The 21,539-nt window shown below is 35.3% G+C and overlaps 3 protein-coding genes across 3 annotated transcripts; 2 read left to right on the top strand and 1 right to left on the bottom strand.

The window, feature by feature from the left end:
• The first annotated feature begins 20 nt into the window (after window positions 1-20).
• LOC103485320 (uncharacterized) lies at window positions 21-6,601 on the top strand. The gene is made up of 14 exons (XM_051088377.1): window positions 21-843; window positions 1,304-1,453; window positions 1,571-1,695; window positions 1,819-2,029; window positions 2,138-2,375; window positions 2,573-2,723; window positions 2,850-3,167; window positions 3,780-4,623; window positions 4,808-4,954; window positions 5,047-5,186; window positions 5,299-5,509; window positions 5,600-5,837; window positions 5,967-6,117; window positions 6,209-6,601. The coding sequence occupies exons 1-14, from the start codon at window positions 21-23 to the stop codon at window positions 6,536-6,538; spliced, it is 4,077 nt and encodes a 1,358-aa protein (XP_050944334.1). The 3' UTR covers window positions 6,539-6,601.
• Window positions 6,602-7,381: 780 nt separating this feature from the next.
• LOC103484586 (cysteine-rich receptor-like protein kinase 44) lies at window positions 7,382-10,340 on the top strand. Its single transcript, XM_008441731.3, has 7 exons — window positions 7,382-8,277; window positions 8,501-8,638; window positions 8,728-8,867; window positions 8,968-9,178; window positions 9,253-9,490; window positions 9,570-9,720; window positions 9,898-10,340. The coding sequence occupies exons 1-7, from the start codon at window positions 7,404-7,406 to the stop codon at window positions 10,216-10,218; spliced, it is 2,073 nt and encodes a 690-aa protein (XP_008439953.3). The 5' UTR covers window positions 7,382-7,403; the 3' UTR covers window positions 10,219-10,340.
• A 1,182-nt stretch (window positions 10,341-11,522) lies between these two features.
• On the bottom strand, window positions 11,523-19,553 carry LOC103484582 (cysteine-rich receptor-like protein kinase 8). The gene is made up of 16 exons (XM_008441725.3): window positions 19,078-19,553; window positions 18,886-18,993; window positions 18,599-18,801; window positions 18,294-18,504; window positions 17,965-18,202; window positions 17,560-17,710; window positions 17,168-17,467; window positions 16,457-16,478; window positions 16,342-16,375; window positions 13,940-14,751; window positions 13,387-13,494; window positions 13,094-13,296; window positions 12,689-12,899; window positions 12,346-12,583; window positions 12,091-12,241; window positions 11,523-11,994 (listed from the first exon to the last, which is right to left on the bottom strand). The coding sequence occupies exons 1-16, from the start codon at window positions 19,475-19,477 to the stop codon at window positions 11,686-11,688; spliced, it is 3,699 nt and encodes a 1,232-aa protein (XP_008439947.3). The 5' UTR covers window positions 19,478-19,553; the 3' UTR covers window positions 11,523-11,685.
• Between the last annotated feature and the right edge of the window lie 1,986 nt (window positions 19,554-21,539).

Here is a 21,539-nt window from a genome sequence, read left to right as displayed (position 1 = left end):
TCAAATAGGGTAACAAAGAGATGGGTTGTAGGTTGATTTGGGAAACGAATTTGTATTTCATGCTGTACTCTTTCATTCTGCCTCTCCCACATTTAATGTTTCACACAACTTCACAGCTGCCCCCCTTTTTACAATTTACTTGTTCCGACGAAGCTGGCAACTACACCAACAACACCACTTTCAAGAAAAATCTCGACACCGTACTTCTCTCCATCTCTTCTAAAACCAGCTATATCGATTACGGTTACTACAACGAAACTGCAGGCCAAGAACCGGACCGAGCCACGGCTTTAGCGCTTTGCCGTGGAGGCGTTGAGTTAGAACAATGTAGAAGGTGTGTGTATAACTCAACGCTGAGGATTACTCAAGATTGTCCAAACCAGAAAGAGGCAGAAGGATTGTACCAGGATTGTCAAATTCGTTACTCAAACAACTCTATTTATGGGGTGAAAGACAACACTGTGCAGTTGTTTTTAGTCAACGGTGGAAGAGTTGAAGACTGGGTTGGGTTCAATATGGCGCTAAGAAGTTTGTTTGATCGGTTGAAAATGGAAGCTTCGTCGGGGAGTTCGATTCAAAAGTCGGCTTGGGGAGGGGAGAAGGTTCGAAGTCCGAGTATGGATACCATATATGGATTGGTTGATTGTTTTCCTGATTTGTCTTATTTGGACTGTTTTGATTGCCTCAATCAGCTTCAAGCTTCTCTTCCTAGTTGTTGTAATGCCAGTATAGGGGTCAGATTAGCTGCAACTAGTTGTCAACTCGCTTATGAGCTCCACCCCGTCTATGCTCCGCTTCCGCCTCCACCTTCCCCTCTGTCTCTGTCTCCTTCCCCCTCGCATGGTACATTTTAAGATAAATTTAATATAATATCTAATACATTCTTCTAAATTATAAATTTGTTGGTCAATTTTTTAGATTAAGTTTTGAGAGTTGTTTTTTGGTTTTTGGTTGATTTATTATTATTACTTTTCTACAAAGGAGATATGAATTTTCAGAAAAAAAGAAAAAGAATGGCGAAAAAAAACTTGAATCTCCGGTCAAGTTTATGAATTGTAGACAAAATTTATGGATTCAAGTCGAAAAATTGTTAAATGTGTTTAACTAAAAGAATAATGTTTCTAAGCAAAAGAAGAAAAAAAATGCAGTCTTATTATGAATTCAAGATTCCCAGTTCAAATCTCTCCCCCCATGTTCTTTTCTTTTCTTCCTTAATTTACAGATAATTTAGTGGATCATCTTTGAACTTTGGTTGGTTATGCACATAAGCTCCTATTACTTTCTTTGTTTTTTTTCTAATCAGAAAATAATGACAACAGTGGTAGAAGTAGAACTACTTTTGTAATTATTATGGTGACCATCGTTTCTGCTGCTGTCATTCTTCTTGTTGTCATTTTTACCATTTTGATACTGAGGAAGAAAAAACGCAAAAGACCATCGGACAATTTCGAAGGTATGAATATTCCTCTCTTTTTTAAGATGGGCAGTTTAATATATGCTTTAATCGTAAAAATGAATTTGATTTTCATGTACGTCCTTATTAATCTATGCCTAGATATATCTGCTGGAGGCACCGGTAATGAGATAATTAGTGTGGAGACGATTCAATTTGATTTTGATAGCATTAAGGTCGCAACAAATGACTTTGCAAGTGAAAACAAGCTTGGACAGGGTGGATTTGGAGTTGTTTATAAGGTATCTATGAATTGCTGCTACCGATGATGGGTAAATTAAAATAAATCATAATTAATTAAGAGTGCTAAAGTGATATTGTAGTTAAAACGACTTGAGACTTATAGTTATTACTAATATTTTTAGGGTAAACTACCTGATGGGCGAGCTATAGCTGTGAAGAGGCTTGCAAGTAGTTCACAACAAGGGGATGTTGAATTCAAAAACGAAGTTCTTTTAATGCTCAAACTTCAACATCGAAACTTAGTTAGACTATTGGGATTCTGTTTGCAAGGGAGTGAGCGACTTCTTATATATGAGTTTATACAAAATGGCAGCCTTGACCACTTCATATTTGGTATAACTTTATGGTTTATTTTAGTTTCTTTGGTCTACACTTATTGTAAAAGACATTTTTTTTCTTATATATATTTGACAAATTATCATTGAATGAATGGGTATATAGATTCTGCGAAGCGGGGACTGTTAGATTGGGAAACACGTTGCAAAATCATAAATGGCATTGCACGAGGACTTGTTTACCTTCATGAAGATTCTCAACATCGAATCATACATCGTGATCTTAAAGCTAGTAATATTTTGTTGGATGAAGATATGAATTCAAAGATTTCAGATTTTGGTATGGCAAGATTGTTCGAAGTAGACCAAACTCAAGGCAATACGAATAGAGTTGTGGGAACTTAGTAAGTACAAATTTAATTATTAATTTTTTACCTTTATAATTTATTGTTGCCAACCATTTGAAGCATTATATGCTTAGTATATAAAAATATTCATTACACCACCTAAAAAATTGATGATGGTAATTATTCATTTCTCACCCTACAATTGTTGAACTAAATAATAATAGTAATAATAAATTTATTGTTATTATTTTCAGTGGCTATATGGCTCCAGAGTATGTAATACATGGACGGTTCTCAGTGAAATCAGATGTCTATAGTTTTGGTATTTTAGTGCTTGAGATTTTGAGTGGTCAAAAAAACAATTCTTTTCACAATAAAGAACTTTCGGAAGATCTCTCGAGCTTTGTAAGTACAAGATTTAATTCTTAAAATATGCTTGCATATTGACAACATATCAAGCAACTAGACAACAATACATGTTCTTCATAAGTTCTAATTAATATAAGGTAATTATTGTAAACTTTGTTACAGGCATGGACAAATTGGATGGCAGGAACAATTTCAAATATCATAGATTCAACACTCACCGTTGGTTCAAGAATTGAGATGATAAGATGCATCCATATTGGACTATTGTGTGTTCAAGAAAATTTAACAAACCGACCAACCATGACTACAGTAGTTATGATGTTAAGTACTTCTTCTCTCACTCTCCCTATGCCCTCTAAACCAGCATTCTTTTTGCATAGTTCTACAAATAGATATAACGGCACACTTGCAAGGCCAGGTGGAGCTAATTGTGAAAATGCATCTATTCAACTTTCGAAGAATTACATTCCAATTACGGAGGTGCATCCTCGTTAGATTATAATTATCATCACCCCTATGGTTGTAAAATGTAAATTAAAGTATATATATATATGTGTGTGTGTGTGTGTTATTTTAACAATTCTTTTTTTATTTTATGAAACGCTATAATTAATCATCAAAGTCATTAATATATGTTGTTTATCAGTTTGGAATTTCATTAACAAAATATATATTTGCATATCAAATTAATTTTCTCATACATTAATACATTAAAGAAACAAAAACAAAGAAAGTAACAAAACAATTTTTGGCCGCTAACTGCTGAATGTTTAAGCAGTTGACTCTCCATCATTATCATTTTTATAATACAATTCGACATACACCTATTGACTTGCTACGAACTATTTTTAACAAATTTGATTGACTTTTCTAAAAGAGATAATCAAATTGAGATTTTGAATCTTAAAAAACAAACAAAAGAAAGTATCAAATGTTAGAAAACTGATTAAAGAAGGCAAGATGAGTGGAACCCTTCTCCCAACCATTAGTATTATTAAAAAGCTGAGTTATCTATTATCTTTGGGTGCTGACTGCTGGGCATGCAGTCAAGTTCAATAACCGTTCCTCCACTTAATCTAACAAAATATGTAGGTCAAGGTCATAGAGATGGGAAGCTTGTGTTGTGAAACGCCCTTCTTCCTCGTCTCCTTCATTCTCCTCCTCGTCCTCCAACACTCAATGTTTCCCACAACTAATTCTCAGCCAGACTTTATATACAGCAGCTGTTCAAACAATGCCATCTACACCAACAACAGCCCTTTCAAGAAAAATCTCCACAACGTACTTTTCTCCATCTCTTCCCAAACCACCCTACTTGATTACGGTCGTTTCTACAACGCCACTTCTGGCGAAGATCCCGATCGAGCCACCGCTCTCGCTCTTTGCCGTGGAGGCGTTCCATTAGAGCAATGTAGAAGCTGTGTTTATAACTCCACGCTGAGGATTACTAAAGATTGTCCAAAGCAGAGAGAAGCAGAGGGATGGTACTCGGATTGTCAAATTCGTTACTCAAACAACTCTATTTATGGTGTCTTAGTCAGAAATATCAAGTACGTGGTGTGGAACAGGCGAACAGCAGTAAACCCAGATGGGTTCAATAAGGTGCTGCGCAGTTTGTTGGATGAGCTGGGGAGGGAGGCTGCGTCGGGGAGCTCTGTTCAGAAGTCAGCTTGGGGAGATAAGAAGGTTCCAAGTTCAAGCGTGGATATCATATATGGATTGGTTGATTGTCTTCCTGATTTGTCTTACTTGGATTGTTTGGACTGCCTCCATATGCTTCAAAAATTTCTTCCTACTTGTTGCAATAACAGTATGGGAGTTAGAGTAATTGGAATTAGTTGTCAGCTCAATTATGAGAGTAAACCCATCTATCCCTCACTTATATCTTCTCCTTCGCTTCCGCCATCGCCATTGCCATCCTCACCTCCGACACCTGGTATCACTTGTTCTGAAAAGTTTTGAAAATGGTTCACATCACTTTTATCATTCCTATAAAATCAATTTTTGTTGGTGTGAAAAATAATGTTTAAAAGTTAAATTACTCACATACATACACTTATTTTTCGTACAGTAACACCATTAACATTTGTCCCTGCTTTCTTTCCCCCTTAAAAATTCAGTGATTAGTGGCAGTACAGGTAGAAGTAGAAGTAGTGTTGTAGTCGTTGTGGTGGCCGTAGTTCCTACTGTCATTCTTCTTGTTGCCATTTTCATCATTTTGATATTGAGGAAGCGAAAGCACAAAAGACCATTAGACAATTTCGAACGTATGATTCCCTGGTTTTCTTTATATATATGAGCAATTTTGTTTTCATTGTGCAATTTTTTCTTTTTTTAAACATAATAGTTTACTTTTTAGGTGCATCTCTTGAAGACACCACTGATGAAATTAGCTGTGTGGAGATGATTCAATTTGATCTTGATAGCATTAAAGCTGCAACAAACAACTTCGCTAGTGAAAACAAGCTCGGACAGGGTGGGTTTGGAGTTGTTTATAAGGTATGAAATGAATTGAAAAAATTGCTAACGATGATGGCCAAATCATAATTAATTATGAGTTATGCGATACTCGAACTAATTAAAATTTACAATCATTAATGATACTTTTCAGGGTAGGCTAGCTGTTGGACGACCTATAGCTGTGAAGAGGCTTGCGAACAATTCACAACAAGGCGATGCTGAATTCAAAAATGAAGTCCTTTTGGTGCTCAAGCTTCAACACCGAAACTTGGTTAGGCTATTGGGATTCTGTTTGCAAGGAAGCGAAAGACTGCTTATATATGAGTTCATACCAAATGGCAGCCTTGACAACTTCATATTTGGTATACAACAATTCTTCTTCTTCTTCTTGATCTTAAGACGTCCTTTCATACAATTGACAAATGATTTTACGTACATGGATGATCATGTAGATCCTCAGAAGCGGACACAATTAAATTGGGAAAGACGATACAAGATTATAAATGGCATTGCACGAGGACTTCTTTACCTTCATGAAGATTCTCGCTTTCGCATCATACATCGTGATCTCAAAGCTAGCAATATTTTGTTGGATCAAGAAATGAATCCAAAGATTGGAGATTTTGGTATGGCAAGATTATTCGAAGTAGATCAGACTCGAGGCAATACAAATAGAATAGTTGGGACTTTGTAAGTACAACTTTTTTTCCTTTGCAATCCTTTAATTTTGAATAATCATTTGTTGTTGTCAATGATCTAAGTATAACTCAGTGGATAAATGCATATATGAATAATTATTTGTTGTCATTAATTTTGTAGTGGCTATATGGCTCCAGAGTATGTAAAGCATGGACATTTTTCAGTAAAATCAGATGTTTTTAGTTTTGGTATTTTGGTTCTTGAGATTTTGAGCGGCAAAAAAAATAACAATTCTCACAATGGAGAACATTCCGAAGATCTCTCAAGCTTTGTAAGTATTATAATTTCATTTTTAAAATCTCCTAACTCTTGACAACGCTTGAAGCAGCTAAAAAAACAATATTGTGATTTTTTTCTTATAGGTGTGGACAAATTGGAGGGCAGGAACAACTACAAATGTCATAGATTCAACTCTTACCGTTGGTTCAAGGATGGATATGGAAAGATGCATTCATATTGGACTATTGTGCATTCAAGAAAATTTAGTAGATCGACCAACAATGAATTCAATAGTTACAATGCTAAGTAGTTCTACTCTCACTCTCCCTATACCCCATAAACCAGCATTCTTCCTGCATAGTATGTCTACCAACAATCACATAGTATCAAGGTCAGATGGAAATGGGCGTGAAAACCCCTCCATTCAACCTTCAATCAACAACCTTTCGATTACAGAGATCCATGCTCGTTAGATTATTATCTTTAATTTTATGCAAAGTATATATCTAATTGTTTTGGAAGTTGTTTTTTATTTTGAGATTAATCGTGGATTAAGCAACACATTAAATGTAAATGGGCTATTATTCAATATGTATTTATTTTTATTGCTCAATGAACCACCAAATGTTGCGTAGGTTTAGTAAAACATTCTCTAGTATTTATTATCTATACATATACTATTCGTATTGGTTATCCTCGCAAAGCAAGCAAAGCTAGGCTATATGTGCAATCCCATTGCAATCAATTTTAGAAAAGTTTTGTTATTACCTCCTAATTAACTACGAATTAAGTAGTTCTAATTAGAAATACTAATTAAGTATACAACAACATTTAATGGAAATAGTTGTGCTGTGAAATAGTCAATAAAAACATTCTAAAAGCAAAAATTAAAAAGAAAAAAAAAAAGTCTCAAACAAAAGAACGATAGTCAATATAAAAACATATTTAACTGGCACCCTTCAGGTTGCAGTAAAAAGAAATAGAATATAAACTTAATTTAATAAATGGGAATATGAGGTGGAATCAAGTAAACTTTAAATGGCTATATTTTGGAAAAAGAAACATAAAAACTGAATTGACACGTTAGAATGGACCACGTGTCAGTATTAGGTAGGTTGATTTTAAGTTTAACTCCTCCTTTAAAATCAAAGTCAGTGGTGCCTATCAGTATCAATCAGAATTTTCCAACGCAACGGAAGTGATGACCGAGTCCGTTGACTTGCGTAAGGACAAGGACCGATAATGAAGACCCACGAATCCAATCCATCCATCCCTACTCCCCCTTCAATCTATTATTTAATTCTCTCTTCTCAATTTTATATCCCCCGGGAGAATAAAATGGATATGGGAATTTTGTTTTTGAGATTATCCATTAGGCTTTTCCTCCTCTTCTCTCTTTTTTCACAACTGATGTTTATAACCACAACAACATCTCAGCCCGACTTCTTTTATCACATCTGTTCAGAAAAAGGAAACTACACCAACAACAGCCCTTTCGAGAAAAATCTTGACAATGTTCTTGCTTCAATCTCCTCCAATTCCAACACCGACACGCGCCACGTCGACTACGGTTTCTATAACGCAACCTCCGGAGAAGATCCCGACACAGCCAACGCTAAGGTTCTTTGTCGTAAAGGAGTTCCGTTGGAACAATGCAGAACTTGCGTGAATAACTCTGTTCTTAGAATTAAACAAAACTGTCCGAACCAGAAGGAAGGTGCAGGATGGTACGGCGATTGCCAGATTCTTTACTCAAACAACTCTGTTCACGATGAGACAGACTTGCCTGCCTTTCGAATTTTATTCAACACCGGTAGAGCCCCAGACCAGAACGGTTTCAATGAGGAACTCAGAGAGTTATTGGATGGACTGCGCGTGGAGGCTGCATCAGGGACTTCGATTCGGAAGTCTGCAGCCGGAGATGTGAAGCTTCAAAATCCGAATACTTATACTATATATGGGCTTGTTGATTGTTTTCCCGACATGTCGTACTTCAGTTGTGATGTCTGCCTCAGTCGGCTTCAAAGTAATCTTCCTACTTGTTGTAGCGGCAGCATAGGAGCAAGATTGATTGCAGCTAGTTGTCAAATCAATTATGAAATTCACCCTCTCTATGAATCACTTCTCCCTCCGCCCCCATCCCCGCTCCCGCTTCGGCCGTCAGATTCTGATCTCCCTGATTTCCCCACTTCATCTTCTCCGCCAACACAAGGTAATAATACCTTTAAACATGTTGGAATGACTTACGCGCATCCACCGACTAAAGCTTTAGAGAATTAACTACACTAAATAAGAATTATTCTATCTAATAATAAACGTTCTCCTTGAAGATGTATTAATTAACGCACTCTTAGTAATACATATGAATCCCTATCTCCGTCTCTTCTGTTTTATATTTTCTTTTCATCTTTGATTTGGGTTCTTTTCTTTTGCAGGAAATAATAGCAATACTATTATAATAGTTATAGTTGTTACAGTGTCCATCGCTTCTGTCATCATTCTCATTGTTGGGATTTGCTTGGTTCGGAGATTCAGAAAAAGAAAGCAGAAAGGACTACTAAGAAAATTTGGAAGTTAGTGGTTTATGTTACCCTTACTTATATTCTACAAATTTCCAATTTGATGTCTGTGTCTTAAATTAAATCTTAACCTACATTCTTAGATGTTGATGTTGAAGATGCCAGTGATGAAATTAGCATTGTGGAAACAATTCAATTTGATTTTGATGTCATTAAAGATGCAACTAATGACTTCTCAAATGAAAACAAGCTAGGACAGGGTGGGTTTGGAGCTGTTTACAAGGTATGAAATTGATTTATTGAAGAATGTAATGGCACTAAATTGGGTTAAAGTAGTGTTAAGTGAAATGTTTCGTGATAAAAATTGATGTTTATGCTTTCAGGGTAAGCTACCTAATGGACAACATATTGCAGTCAAGAGGCTTGCGCATAATTCACAACAAGGAGATGCTGAATTCAAAAATGAAGTCCTTTTGGTAGTCAAACTTCAACATCGAAATTTGGTTAGGCTATTGGGATTCTGCTTGCAAGGAAGCGAAAGACTTCTCATTTATGAGTTTGTACCAAATGGCAGCCTTGACCATTTCATATTTGGTATGACATTTGTTCATTATTTGGCATACACAAATTGAAGAAGGCATCCTTTTTTGATATTTATGACCATGTAGATTTTGAGAAGCGTATACTCTTGGATTGGGGAAGACGATACAAAATCATAAATGGCATTGCACGAGGACTTCTTTATCTTCATGAAGATTCTCGCCTTCGAATCATTCATCGTGATCTCAAAGCTAGCAATATTCTGTTAGATGAAGAAATGAATCCGAAGATTGCCGATTTTGGTCTAGCAAGATTGTTCGAAGTAGATGAAACTCAAGGCAATACAAGTAGAATTGTGGGGACTTAGTAAGTACAACTTTTTTTCTCTTTTACACAATATACCTTTTGAATAATCTAAATCTATTGTCGTGATCATTTTTTGCAGTGGCTATATGGCTCCTGAGTATATAACGCATGGACAATTTTCGATAAAATCTGATGTCTTTAGTTTTGGTGTTTTGGTTCTTGAAATTGTGAGCGGCCAGAAAAACAATTGTCTTTCCAACGGAGAAAATAGAGAAGATCTCACCAGCTTTGTAAGTATTTGGTTTACTTCTCTTAAATATCCATACATAATAAACTTCTAGCAACAAACAATAGTGCTAGAAGATTTTGATAATAAAAAAATAGTTATTTGTTAAATTTAGTCTTCTATAGTCGATAGTTAGATCTCAAAGTTCTCATATAAAGTATTTATCGTGGACTTTTCGTAGACTTGGAATAATTGGAGGGCAGGAGCAACAACAAATGTCATAGATTCAACACTTGGTATTGGTTCAAGAATTGAAATGATAAGATGCATTCACATTGGACTATTGTGTGTTCAAGAAAATGTAGCAAACCGACCAACAATGGCTTCAGTGGTTATGATGCTAAGTAGTTCTTCTCTTACTCTCCCTATACCCTCTAAACCTGCATTCTTTATGGATAGTGTCACCGGTGGATCCAACACAAATGAGTTTAATCATTCTAAAAGTACAACTCTTCAACATTCGGATAACGAAACTTCAGTTACAGAACTTCATCCTCGTTAAGTTGTCGTCATGTATTTTGGCAGTAAACTATATGTTATTTTGAAAGTTCTTCATGTACTAGCTAGTGCCACTGACAACCTCAAGAATTTTAATAATATGTTAAGTTCTTCATTCGACCAAAATTTGGTTCATATACTCACAATCAATCTTGAACATATATATATATATAGAGACGGTTAAAGAAGTTCTTTAAAATATATGCTTTGGCCACAATTCTACTTTATTTTCAAATGACTTTTTTTTAACACCTAAAAATATATCTCAAACACATCATTAGTGTATTAAGGTGACTTTCATCTCCAAAATGGTTGAAAATGGAATCCCTCATCTTAATTGTTTACCAAAGAATAGTTGAATGTAGGAACTATCAAAATTAGTTTAGAAAAAAAATCCGCTATCACGGAAGATGTTATGATATAGTTTCAACAATATACATGTATCGACTTAAATATTAAATTTTAGGTATAACCGAAACCTAGCTAAATGTTTCCATTTAATTCTATTTAATAAGTTCATAAGCTTTCAAAAATATGAAAGAGCTGAAAGATCTTTTAAAGCACAAAGTTATACTTCTGGCTAGACAAACAAATCTCAAAATGAAAATTAAAGGATAAATTTGTAAAGACAATAATTGGTGCAATTTAGAATACACCTAAAATTCCATGCATTCCTTTCTTTTATATGAAAATTAATTTTTTTTTTAAAAAAAAAAGATCATTGAAAAAAATTGTACTATTTTTATTGGACAACTAAGATACAACCAAAGTTTTTTAGATATGATTTACCTAACTAATAAAACTAGTATAATCTGGCATGGTCTTTTTGAGTATTGATATCATGAATAAAGTCGCAAAATTTTGTAGAAAAAATGCAATTGAAGAAGGAAGGAGGCAATATGAATCCGTGGAAATGTGGAAGTTATTATAAAGACAATTCTAAGAATGTTTCGATCGGAAAAGAACGAAACGTAACGAAACTCAATAACGCATTAATAATAGGGGACCAAAGATCCAGATATCTTGGACTTGTCAAACTCATAAATTTCTAATCCTCATTTTGACAAAAGAAAAGAACGATGACCACTTCACAGTCGTGTGAAGATTTTTCTTCATCTTCCTTTCGCAGATATGTATTATTTGGAGACATAAATGATAAAGTATATATAGATATAGATATAAGGAATCTAATTCTGGATGTTTCTGTTTGTTGTTTAGTTTGATTTAGATTTTGGCAACAGTATATACTAATTGCATTTTGTTTGTCATGTTTGTAAGTTTGAAGATTTACAAATGTTTAGAAGGTCCTAAATAAAGTGTAGTCTCTACTAAAAAGAAAAAGGACAAATCAGTTCCTATTGCAAAGTTGCATGTATTAACAATCTAAACACGTTTTTAATTTCTAATATAATGTGAAGTAATCCATGAGGCAGATTGAATTTTTGTGCAAATTTGCGAAGCCCATGGTTAGCTATATAGAAGCAGTGGTAGAAGATTGAGTGGAGAGATATCCTGTTCCCAGTAAAGTTGTTGAAGATTGATTGGCAGACATTGGAAACCCAATCGGAAAGAATGGAGGTTTCGACGGTTGGGGAAGGTGAATCGATTTGCTTCCAAGCATTAGAACAACCATTGACATGGTTGGTCTGATGTTAGGATCTTCTTGGACACACAGCAGACCAATTTGGATCCATCTCAGTGCTTCGCTTAAAGAGCATTCTCCAACCAGGTTCGCATCAACCATTTCCTCTTCTCTGCCTTCCTTCCAAAGTTGCCATGCCTGATTTTGTTCAATTGATTTTTGTATTGTAAATATCTTGCCCACACAAATACTAATAATTTGATTTTCATGCATAAACTAGGAAACAATCTTTACCTGTGATAGAAGGCTCTGTGCATTGTTTACTTTGAAGAAACCGCTGTTCTTTCTTCCGCTTATCACTTCTAACATTAATATCCCAAAACTGTAAACATCAGACTTTATTGAAAACACTCCTTCCATTGCATATTCCGGTGCCATATATCCACTGTAGAAGTTATTAGAATGAAGGATTAGATGCTAATACTGACAACAATTGATACTCATTGTCACTGTTCTATTCGTTGAAATATCTTATGCTTAATGACTTACAAAGTCCCAACAACTCTGTTGGTGCTAGCCTCAACTTGCTTGCCTCCAAAAATTCTGGCTGTTCCAAAGTCTGATATCTTTGCATTCATCTCGTCATCCAATAACACATTGCTGGCTTTCAAATCCCTATGAATAATTTTGAGCCGAGAGTCTTCATGTAGATAAAGAATTCCTTTTGCAACTCCATTGATGATGTTGTTGCGCTTAACCCAGTTGAGTTGTTTGCTTTTAACTGGATCTGCATTGCAGTATGAACCAGAGGAGATAAGCTTTCCTGTTAATGATCCTTTGTTTTGATTCCAATGGACCAAAAAATCATATGGAGAATTAAAACTAAACAAACCAAATAAGAAGGCATCTAGACTAGTGTTTGCCATGTACTCATAGACAAGTAGCTTTTCCTCTCCCTCCAGACAGCATCCCAAAAGTCTGACCAGATTTTTGTGTTGAAGCTTCATTATGACCATTACTTCATTCTTGAACTCATCGTGACCTTGACTCGACTTCACGGACAGTCTTTTTACAGCTATTTCTTCCCCATTTGTCAACTTTCCCTGGATGTATTTAAAATTTAGCAAACAGAACGAAAGCAGCAAATAGCACAGGGGTAACTAATACATGTAGTTCTGAGCAAAAGGACCAGATAATTGTTCTTTGTTATATGTACATTATGACAGTTCTTAAATTCATATTACTATATATCCTAATACCATTTCCATATATTTAATTTTAGGATTCAGTAGTTAACCTTGAAAACCGGACCAAAACCACCTTCTCCAAGCCTATTTGCATCTGCAAAGTTGTTTGTGGCAGCCTGTAGGGTGATGAAACTGAAGTAGTGCATGTCTTCATCATTGTCTCTATCTCTTGTATGCAAATCTTGCTTCATCAATTCTGCGGACTTTGCATCTCCCAAATTTCGCAACAGAACTTGTTCACCTGTGTCCATATCTGGATGTATGGATTTAATATATCATAATATTTTATTTGAATCAAAGCCTTACAAGTGCAGTCTAAACACAAAAGATTCGTTTTTCTTACCCTGTCGTCTCTTCCTGGACAAAAGTAAGCAATACAATAGAATAGCAAAAATTGCTACTGCAGCAATTGTTGATACAGTGATTATTGCAATCATTTTCGCACTTAATCCTGTTTAACAACAATTTTGAGATTTAGTATAAAATTACAAGACGTAGAAGAACTAAGCAATAAATCTATATTTGAGTGAAAGAAGCTTTCATGAAAAATCTATATTCTCACCATAAATTTAAGAGAACTATTTTATATTTAACCATGTTGAACTCATTTTCTTAGTTTTTAAGACCCAAGTTTTACTAAGTTCTTGGTCCCACGCCAACAGAAGTTCTCACGCTTTCTACTTCTACCTTTGGTCTATGCATTATGCTTTGGAATTCTATTCAAAACGTCTCATACTAATAGAGATGTTCTCCTTACTTTATATGATATAATCTTTTTCACTTCTACTTGATGTGAAACTGAGTTCAGATCACAACACGTCATAAACTAAAAATGAGTCAGCTGAGAAATGCAAACACAAGTCAAAAGATGTAAAAGAAGCTGCCATTTGAATCACCTGGAGGCGAATCTGGTAGCTGATAGAAAAGATATTGCTCATACGTTATGCTACAACTTGGGCTCAATATTCTCCACCCCACTCTCCCTTTGTAAACCAGCTTGATCTCCTCCAGCAGAGCCGTCAAACATGTACCACACTGGCTACTGTTAAGATCCCTTGTGCACTGAACCAGTCCATAGCGTGTCCCACGGTTATCCAACTTGTTTGCCTTGAACATCATCTCTAACCCTGCAGCTTCACTGGCCATCTGAGACAAAAAATCAGGCCCGTCAATGTTGCGATCATCTGGCGATGTCTGGTTCCCAGAATCGCCCATGAGGAATCTTGGCGACATCTCTACAGTACCCAAGAAGTTCTTGTCTGAGTACCTCAGCATACATTCATCGTACCATATTATGCCGTTAACTCTTAAAGAGCATCGAATGCTTAATTCTTTGCTTGCGGCACTGACACAACTATGACAGTTATCGCTGTTAATATCCCCTCGACAAAGGACGACACCGTACATTCCATTGGAAGTCATACTGTAGAAGGTGTCAGATGAAGCTTCTGATAGGGAACTCAGTAAGCCACTGAGGTTCGAACCCAGATTAGCGTTTGTTATGTTATTACTTGGCGCTGAACAGATGTGGAACCTATATTTGGGTTCGAAATGATGGGAGTGACTGAGCCCAAAGATTGAAATCAGGATTAGCAACGAAATTGGCAAAGATCTGTAATCGAGGAAACAGAACATGATTTTGGTTTGGGAAAGCAGAAAAAGAAACGAACTTTTTTGTTTTAGAGATAAAAACAGATGATTGAAATATCTTTAGTACCTTTAGCTGTACAATAATTCAGAGGTAACCTTTTGGAGCCACTTGTCTAGATGTGCTTTTCAGCATTTATTTGCAGTACAAAAGACCAAGTCATCGTATCATGGCGGGTTCTGTTGGGTTTGATACAAAATTGAATATTCAGAAGTTGATGGGCCATATTAAATACTCTTCTAAGAAAGTAAGTCTGTTTTTCATTATGAGGATTACGTCTGGGATTTTACCAATTGACTCGTTCGACTAGTTTCTTCAAGCAGAGAAGATGATAAAACTTCGTGATCAGAGAAGACAATGTTGAACACAGCAAGCACTCGGAAAAATTTACTTTCATTTACGTTACTCTTGAGTTTTGTATGCAATAATTTTCATGGGCTTGAATCCATTTTTTACAAACCTTGATCTTTCGGGTTGACAATTGGATAATACTAATGCAGGGTGCGAAATATTGCTGCGCCGGTAGCCGTAAAAGTCGTGTGGACAGGGACAGAGTCATCGTAGAAAATTGGTTGCATCGGCATTATATTGTAAGAGATAACCATATGATTATTTATGTAAATAACCATATGTTGATCTGACACATGAATATAGTAGAAACATGTATTCATTAAGACAGTAGATAAATAATTAGCAAAAGTATTAGGAAAAAAAAAATACTTTGGTCCTTATTTTAAAGTTAAGTTCTATTTATTCACTAAATTTCAAAATGTTATATTAAATGGCTGTGGCTATTGGTTCAAAATATTTCTCTCTCCCTTTTAATTCAATTTTACGTGGTAGTTGAGTTTTAAATTATGACACCAACCTTAACATAATTATTGACATCCAACTGTTTTCCAATTGAGATCAAATTATCATTTGGTGTTGCAACGTAAACAACAACACATAAATATACATATTTATATCAGTTAACTGTCGCTCATTGCTCAATGCAATAAATGTCAAAAAAATTATTATTGATGCTTTTGTCTTACCTTCTGTTTACACCACCGCCATAGTTAAGACTCACTCACAAATTATAAGGGGAACCTTCTACACCGGCATGAGTGAAGGAGTGGCGGATCCAAAAGACTTCATGTAAGGGTGCAATGTAATGTAATAAAGTTATAAGCTTGAGTTGTGTTTATAACATATAATTTCTAAATAATATATTAATTCATTTCATACAAGAGTGCCATTCCTTTTCTGGTGTATTCCAAGACCATACTATACTTCCTTGTTTCTTCCCTATTATTTTTTTCTCCAACGACAACCTAGTGATGGAGCAATAGCAACCCTAATCTACGACATTGGTGCCTTACTTCAACTGCCCAAGACTCGGCTCCGTTGCCTTGTTCAAAAACCGCGGCTGCAGATGGGATTATATCAAGTAGTATGAAAGAAACTTATCTTTCAATATATTTTTCAATTCAATCCTTTCTATATATATATATTCTTTTCAATTTGTTGTATTTAGAGACAATTTAGGATGTAGTGTGAATGTCTAATTAAATAAAGTTAATTTCTTGAAGGAGAGGGGTAGTTGAGAGAGATTGTGTTGTCAAGTTTGGTCACGTTTACTTAGGTGAAAGGTGAAAGGGAACAAACCTTAAAGCATACATAGCATCATCATCTTCGAGATCTGTGATTCCAACAAAGATGGAATAACTTACAGAATCTCATCCATTCTTGGGTAGCCTCATTTGTTTGGTACTTCATTTACTGAAAATTTTTATCCAAAATCTCTGAAATCAAAATTTCAAGATTTGGATGGTCTAAAATTTTTCATAAAGTAATTTTGTTTTCCTCCATTCGGACAAAAATTGAAAAAAATTCAATTTGTTTTAGGAATTAGCTATGTTAGTTCAATCAATGTGCCAACGAGTGCTTATGTACCTGAGGATCAACAAATCCTTGTTCAAGTCTCCTACCCTTGATTTGTATTAAAAAGTTCATACTTTTTTCATTTTATAGTTTCTGATCATTATAAGCAATTGTATAGTTTCACATGGCAATGTTATTTGAAGGATGCAATTTTGTTACTAGGCTTCTTATTGCCTTTTGCCATCTACAATTTTTTTTTTTATATTTTTAGTTAAGTTGGCTCAATTTGCTATATTTGGAAACATCTCTTTATAATATAATTTAATCATGAATATAATTTAATCATTAACATGAGCAAGATGTAATAATTTTTTATGATATTATATCTAGTTTGAGGTTCATTTTTCGCTCATTCAAGTAAATATAAATTTAGTAAGAAACTTATCACGTAAAGAAATGATCAACCTCTCTCAAAAGGCAATGACTTTTGGACGATTAATCGTGTGAAGACAAACCATAATTTAAACTATATACGAGCCTCAATTACAAGAAAAGAAAGAATGACAAGAAAAATACATCCTAAGACCGAGTGCTATGGCTAAATAGAAGCACTAGTAGACGACTGATCTGTGGTGTGTAACCCTGTTCTTGTTTCAGTTGTTGAAAATTGATATCTACTTAGAGACCCTCTACTTGTAAGAAATGGAGGTTTTGATGGCTGAGGAAGCTGAATCGATTTGCTTCCAAGCATTAAAACAACCATTGACATGGTAGGCCTGATGTTAGGATCTTCTTGCACACACAACAACCCTATGTGGATCCATTTTACAGCCTCACTCTCAGGACATTCTCCACTCAAGTTCTCGTCTATCATTTCCTCTGCTCTTCCTTCACTCCATAGCTCCCACGCCTGTTAAATTGTTATCTTGTTAAACATCCATCACAAAAATGAGAGGAGAGTTTTCGAAGTTTATGTTTGATAAAGAGCAAAACCATACATACATATGACAGAAGGTTCTGTGCTCTGTCCATGTTCAGAAAACCAATGTTTTTTCTCCCGCTCATCACTTCGAGCATAAGAACTCCGAAACTGTATACATCGGACTTAACTGAGAAAACTCCCTCCATAGCGTACTCTGGTGCCATATAACCACTACAAAATTGATAATTACAGCCAATGAGCAACGAATGTGAAAGAAAAACAATGTTAGTTCATTTTTATATGCCTAGTATACTGTTACGATAACAAACTTTTCATTATCTTCACCGTGCAATAAATCTATTTTAAGTGTAAGCTTACTTGCTTAAAATTCTCGTATGAATGGAGATGCTGTTTTTACTTGTACTCATGAATTTATATATAGATGAACGTATGGCTGAATGGATTACTAACTGTACATGACTTACTATGTTCCAACTATTCTATTGGTGCTGGCATCAATTTGTTTGCCTCCAAATATCCTGGCAGTTCCGAAGTCTGATATTTTTGGGTTCATCTCCTCATCTAATAGTACATTGCTTGCTTTCAAATCTCTGTGGATGATTTTGAGTCGAGAATCTTCATGGAGGTAGAGAATTCCTCTTGCAATCCCATTGACGATGTTTTCACGCTTGAGAAAATCAAGTTGTTTGCACTTCAATGGATCTGCTACCGGAATTAGATCAGTATAAGCACATGACTAGAAAAAGGTGTATGGGGAATAAAAATGAAATTATATGAGAGAAAGAGGTCTAACCAAACAAGAAAGCATCAAGGCTAGTATTTGCCATGTACTCGTAGACTAGAAGTTTTTCTTCTCCTTCAACACAACATCCCAAGAGCCTGACCAGATTCTTATGTTGAAGCTTCCAAATGACCTTTGCTTCATTCTTGAACTCTTCATGTCCTTGACTTGATTTTGTTGATAGTCTTTTCACTGCTACTTCCTCACCACCCGTCAGCTTCCCCTGATCAATTAATGATATTGTCATATGGTTGTTCTAATACTCCTTAGAAATAAAAGTAATAAAAATTTATATCTCAAACTTCTGATTTACTAACCCTGTAAACTGGACCAAACCCCCCTTCTCCAAGTTTATTAACATCTGAAAAGTCATCTGTAGCAGCTTTTAGAGTACTAAAGTTGAAGTAATGCATATCTCCATCATTGTCATGATTTGTTTCATCAAAATGTTGCCTTAGTGAGTAAACTGGTTGTTGATCTGATCCATTTCGCAAAGGAAACTCTTCACTTCTATCCATCTCTGAATGAAAAAACCATGTATGTTTTTATTAATCAAAATCCTACTGCAAGTGCATTGTTTATCTTAGAGATTTAGTCTTCTTACCCCGTCTCTTGTTTCTCCATAAAAATGAGCCATACAATAGGCCTAGCAGAACTGCAGTCGCGGCAACTGTTGATATGGTGATGACTATGATCCTCGTTCTGCTCCCTCCTGTGCATTCCCTTTTATCGTTAGATCAAAAATCTTTTAAATTTGATGACAGTCAAGAAAATAAACTGAATGTCTTCATCTCACCTTCTTCGTCCAGAGGCAAAGATGGAGGTGGAATTCCATAAAAACGAAAGGCCTCAACTCTTAAATTACAATTGGGGGCTAAAACTCGCCATCCCCGTTGCCTTAGGCAACATCCCTTGGCGTAATCCACTAAATTTGTCAAACAGAACTCACAATCACGCTTATCGATACCTCTTGTACACTGTGCCAATCCAAATCTCTGATCCACCCCCGCTATATTTACCTCACCTTCCTTGAACATAGAATCCGCATTTGTGGCATCTCTTACTAAATTAGACACCAATGCAAGATCGACGAAATCGCGGTCTTCAAAAGTAGATTGATTCAGACTATTATATAGTAGTATTCTTGGTGACATCTCCAGAATTCCAAAGAAGTTCACAACTGAGTATCTCAACATACATTCATCAAAGCCTATGGTACCATTTGTTTGTGATGCACAATCGACCTTGATTTGTTGACTAGCTCCTTCGATGCATGTACGACAAGTCTCATTGGGAATATCCCCTCGGCAGAGGAAGAGGCCATGGATTCCATTAGAGGTCTCAGTGTAGAAAGTGCGAGAGGAAGCATGAGAGATCAAGGAATTCAATAGGAAATTGATGTTTGAATTTAGATTGGGGTGAGCTGTGTTGGATCCTGAGCAGGATAGATAACGTTGGCTACAACAAGGAATATGAATTCAGAGATTGAAATCAGAAGCAGTAAAGTTAAAGGCCAAGAAGAAGGTGTTTGAATGAGGAAAGGAATCATGGTTTATAACTTTTTTTAAGTTTTCAGGTTGCTCAAAAAGAAACAAATGAGGATGATGAGTTGAGAGAGATGTCATTATATATTGAAATGAAGATATATTTTGTTGAATAAGTTTGAATGAAGTGATTCTGGAGTCCAAATTCAACCAAAACGCTTGTGGAAGTGGAAGTAAGATCAACAACTAACCTGTCTATGTTTTTCCATTTGAAAGTTTCAGAATTACTATTTGTAGTAAAAGAAACTTATCATAACTTCTCAATACAAATAGTCATCACGTGTGTCAAGAAGAAAACTTTGCAACCAAAGTTTCCTTTCTGGACCTAATACTCGTTGGACTTCTTCTGAGAATGCTGATATAGATTTTTCTGTTAAACGACAATCATAAAGTAATGGCTTTTAGATTTCTTGAAGCACGGAAGCTTCTCGTCGGAAGTGGTTGTGGGTGGGGGCGCCAATATTGGAAAAATGATGTTTGTAAACTTTTAAAGAGAGAAAAAAAAAAATTCCATTGACATTTTTCCCGATAGGTATGAGATTTTTCTCTGAAAAATAATAACACGATAAAATTGAAAAATTTTCAACCAATTTTCTTCTTCCTCCCCATCAACATCAACGACTATCCTTTTATGAAAAATTGAACTAAGATAGCACATAATTGCCATCTATACGATTTACCTTAAACTTAATATCAACAATTACGAAAGTGGAGACTAAACCTTCCATCTTGATTGAATTTTGAAAGCATTCTTCGAAAAAATGATAACAAAAAGATTATATTGATAAAAGTAGTGTTTACAAGTTTTCTTTATAATTTTAATTAATTATAATTTGTTGATTAGTATAGAAGTTGACACTCTTTAGACTGTGACATTAAAGTTATCTAAGATTGAGAGGGGAAACCTTCCAACCAAATTGAATTAAAATTCCTTAGAGGAATAGATTGAATTTTGTAAACTCAAACAAACATTTCAACTCAACTCATCCTCTCCAAACACATATATCTAAGAAATTTTTGTAGTATTAAAGTAGTCTTGTTCATATTATAAATTTGTTTTCATATCTGGGGAGCACCAGATAGCTATACTGAATTTGTTGATTGATTATACGGAGAAAGAAAAAAATGAAGCCCTAGCTTTACAAATGGATGAATCCGTTTCATGATCGTCGATGTTACTAAGACCTAATCAATTTACAAGTTTCGTCGAGTCACTGAAACCCAAGTTTCATTCGTCTCTAGACATTCCGAAAGGAGGGGGGACAAGAAGTTTGAAAAATCACTATCACGGTCTCTGCAGGATGCTTGAATGGTCTTCCTGCTTTTGCCCTAAAATCTGTGAAAATCCTAAAGAACGGAGTTGGAGGAAGATTGATTGAGTTTGCATCTGTGTGAGATGAATCGTAGTTTGGTTTTGGGTAGAGATTCTATGTTTTATCAGAACCGAAGACATTTTATACAATGCATGGAATTGACCGGACTGAACTCTGACTTTGACTTTTTCTTATTTGCAGGAACGCTTCCAGAAATTATACCAATTCCTATTGTATGGTTCGTTTTTAAATTTCAGCAATACAATTTGTAGCAAAAGAGACTCCTCATGTTTCCAATTAGGTCAGTCGTAATGGTTGAAAAGCTTGACAATGAAGATTTTATAGCCAATATTTCAGGTATTCTTGCATTCCTGATTCTGATCATTGACTATGTTTAAATA

This window comes from Cucumis melo, chromosome 8 (assembly GCF_025177605.1).
Source record: "Cucumis melo cultivar AY chromosome 8, USDA_Cmelo_AY_1.0, whole genome shotgun sequence".
Taxonomy (NCBI): domain Eukaryota; kingdom Viridiplantae; phylum Streptophyta; class Magnoliopsida; order Cucurbitales; family Cucurbitaceae; genus Cucumis; species Cucumis melo.
This window is presented reverse-complemented; position numbering and strand designations above follow the sequence as displayed.

Bases quoted from the DNA above. Each gene is read 5' to 3' on its own strand.
- LOC103485320 (XM_051088377.1), top strand. From the start codon at position 21: ATGGGTTGTAGGTTGATTTGGGAAACGAATTTGTATTTCATGCTGTAC. The intron at 3,168-3,779 runs GTGCATCCTCGT...CAAAATATGTAG, and splicing joins ATTACATTCCAATTACGGAG to GTCAAGGTCATAGAGATGGG. The intron at 4,624-4,807 runs GTATCACTTGTT...TTAAAAATTCAG, and splicing joins ATCCTCACCTCCGACACCTG to TGATTAGTGGCAGTACAGGT.
- LOC103484582 (XM_008441725.3), bottom strand. From the start codon at position 19,477: ATGTTGAGATACTCAGTTGTGAACTTCTTTGGAATTCTGGAGATGTCA. The intron at 18,802-18,885 runs GTAAGAAGACTA...TTTTTCATTCAG, and splicing joins ATGGAGAAACAAGAGACGGG to AGATGGATAGAAGTGAAGAG. The intron at 18,505-18,598 runs GTTAGTAAATCA...TTAATTGATCAG, and splicing joins GGTTTGGTCCAGTTTACAGG to GGGAAGCTGACGGGTGGTGA.
- LOC103484586 (XM_008441731.3), top strand. From the start codon at position 7,404: ATGGATATGGGAATTTTGTTTTTGAGATTATCCATTAGGCTTTTCCTC. The intron at 8,278-8,500 runs GTAATAATACCT...TTTCTTTTGCAG, and splicing joins ATCTTCTCCGCCAACACAAG to GAAATAATAGCAATACTATT. The intron at 9,491-9,569 runs GTAAGTACAACT...CATTTTTTGCAG, and splicing joins AGTAGAATTGTGGGGACTTA to TGGCTATATGGCTCCTGAGT.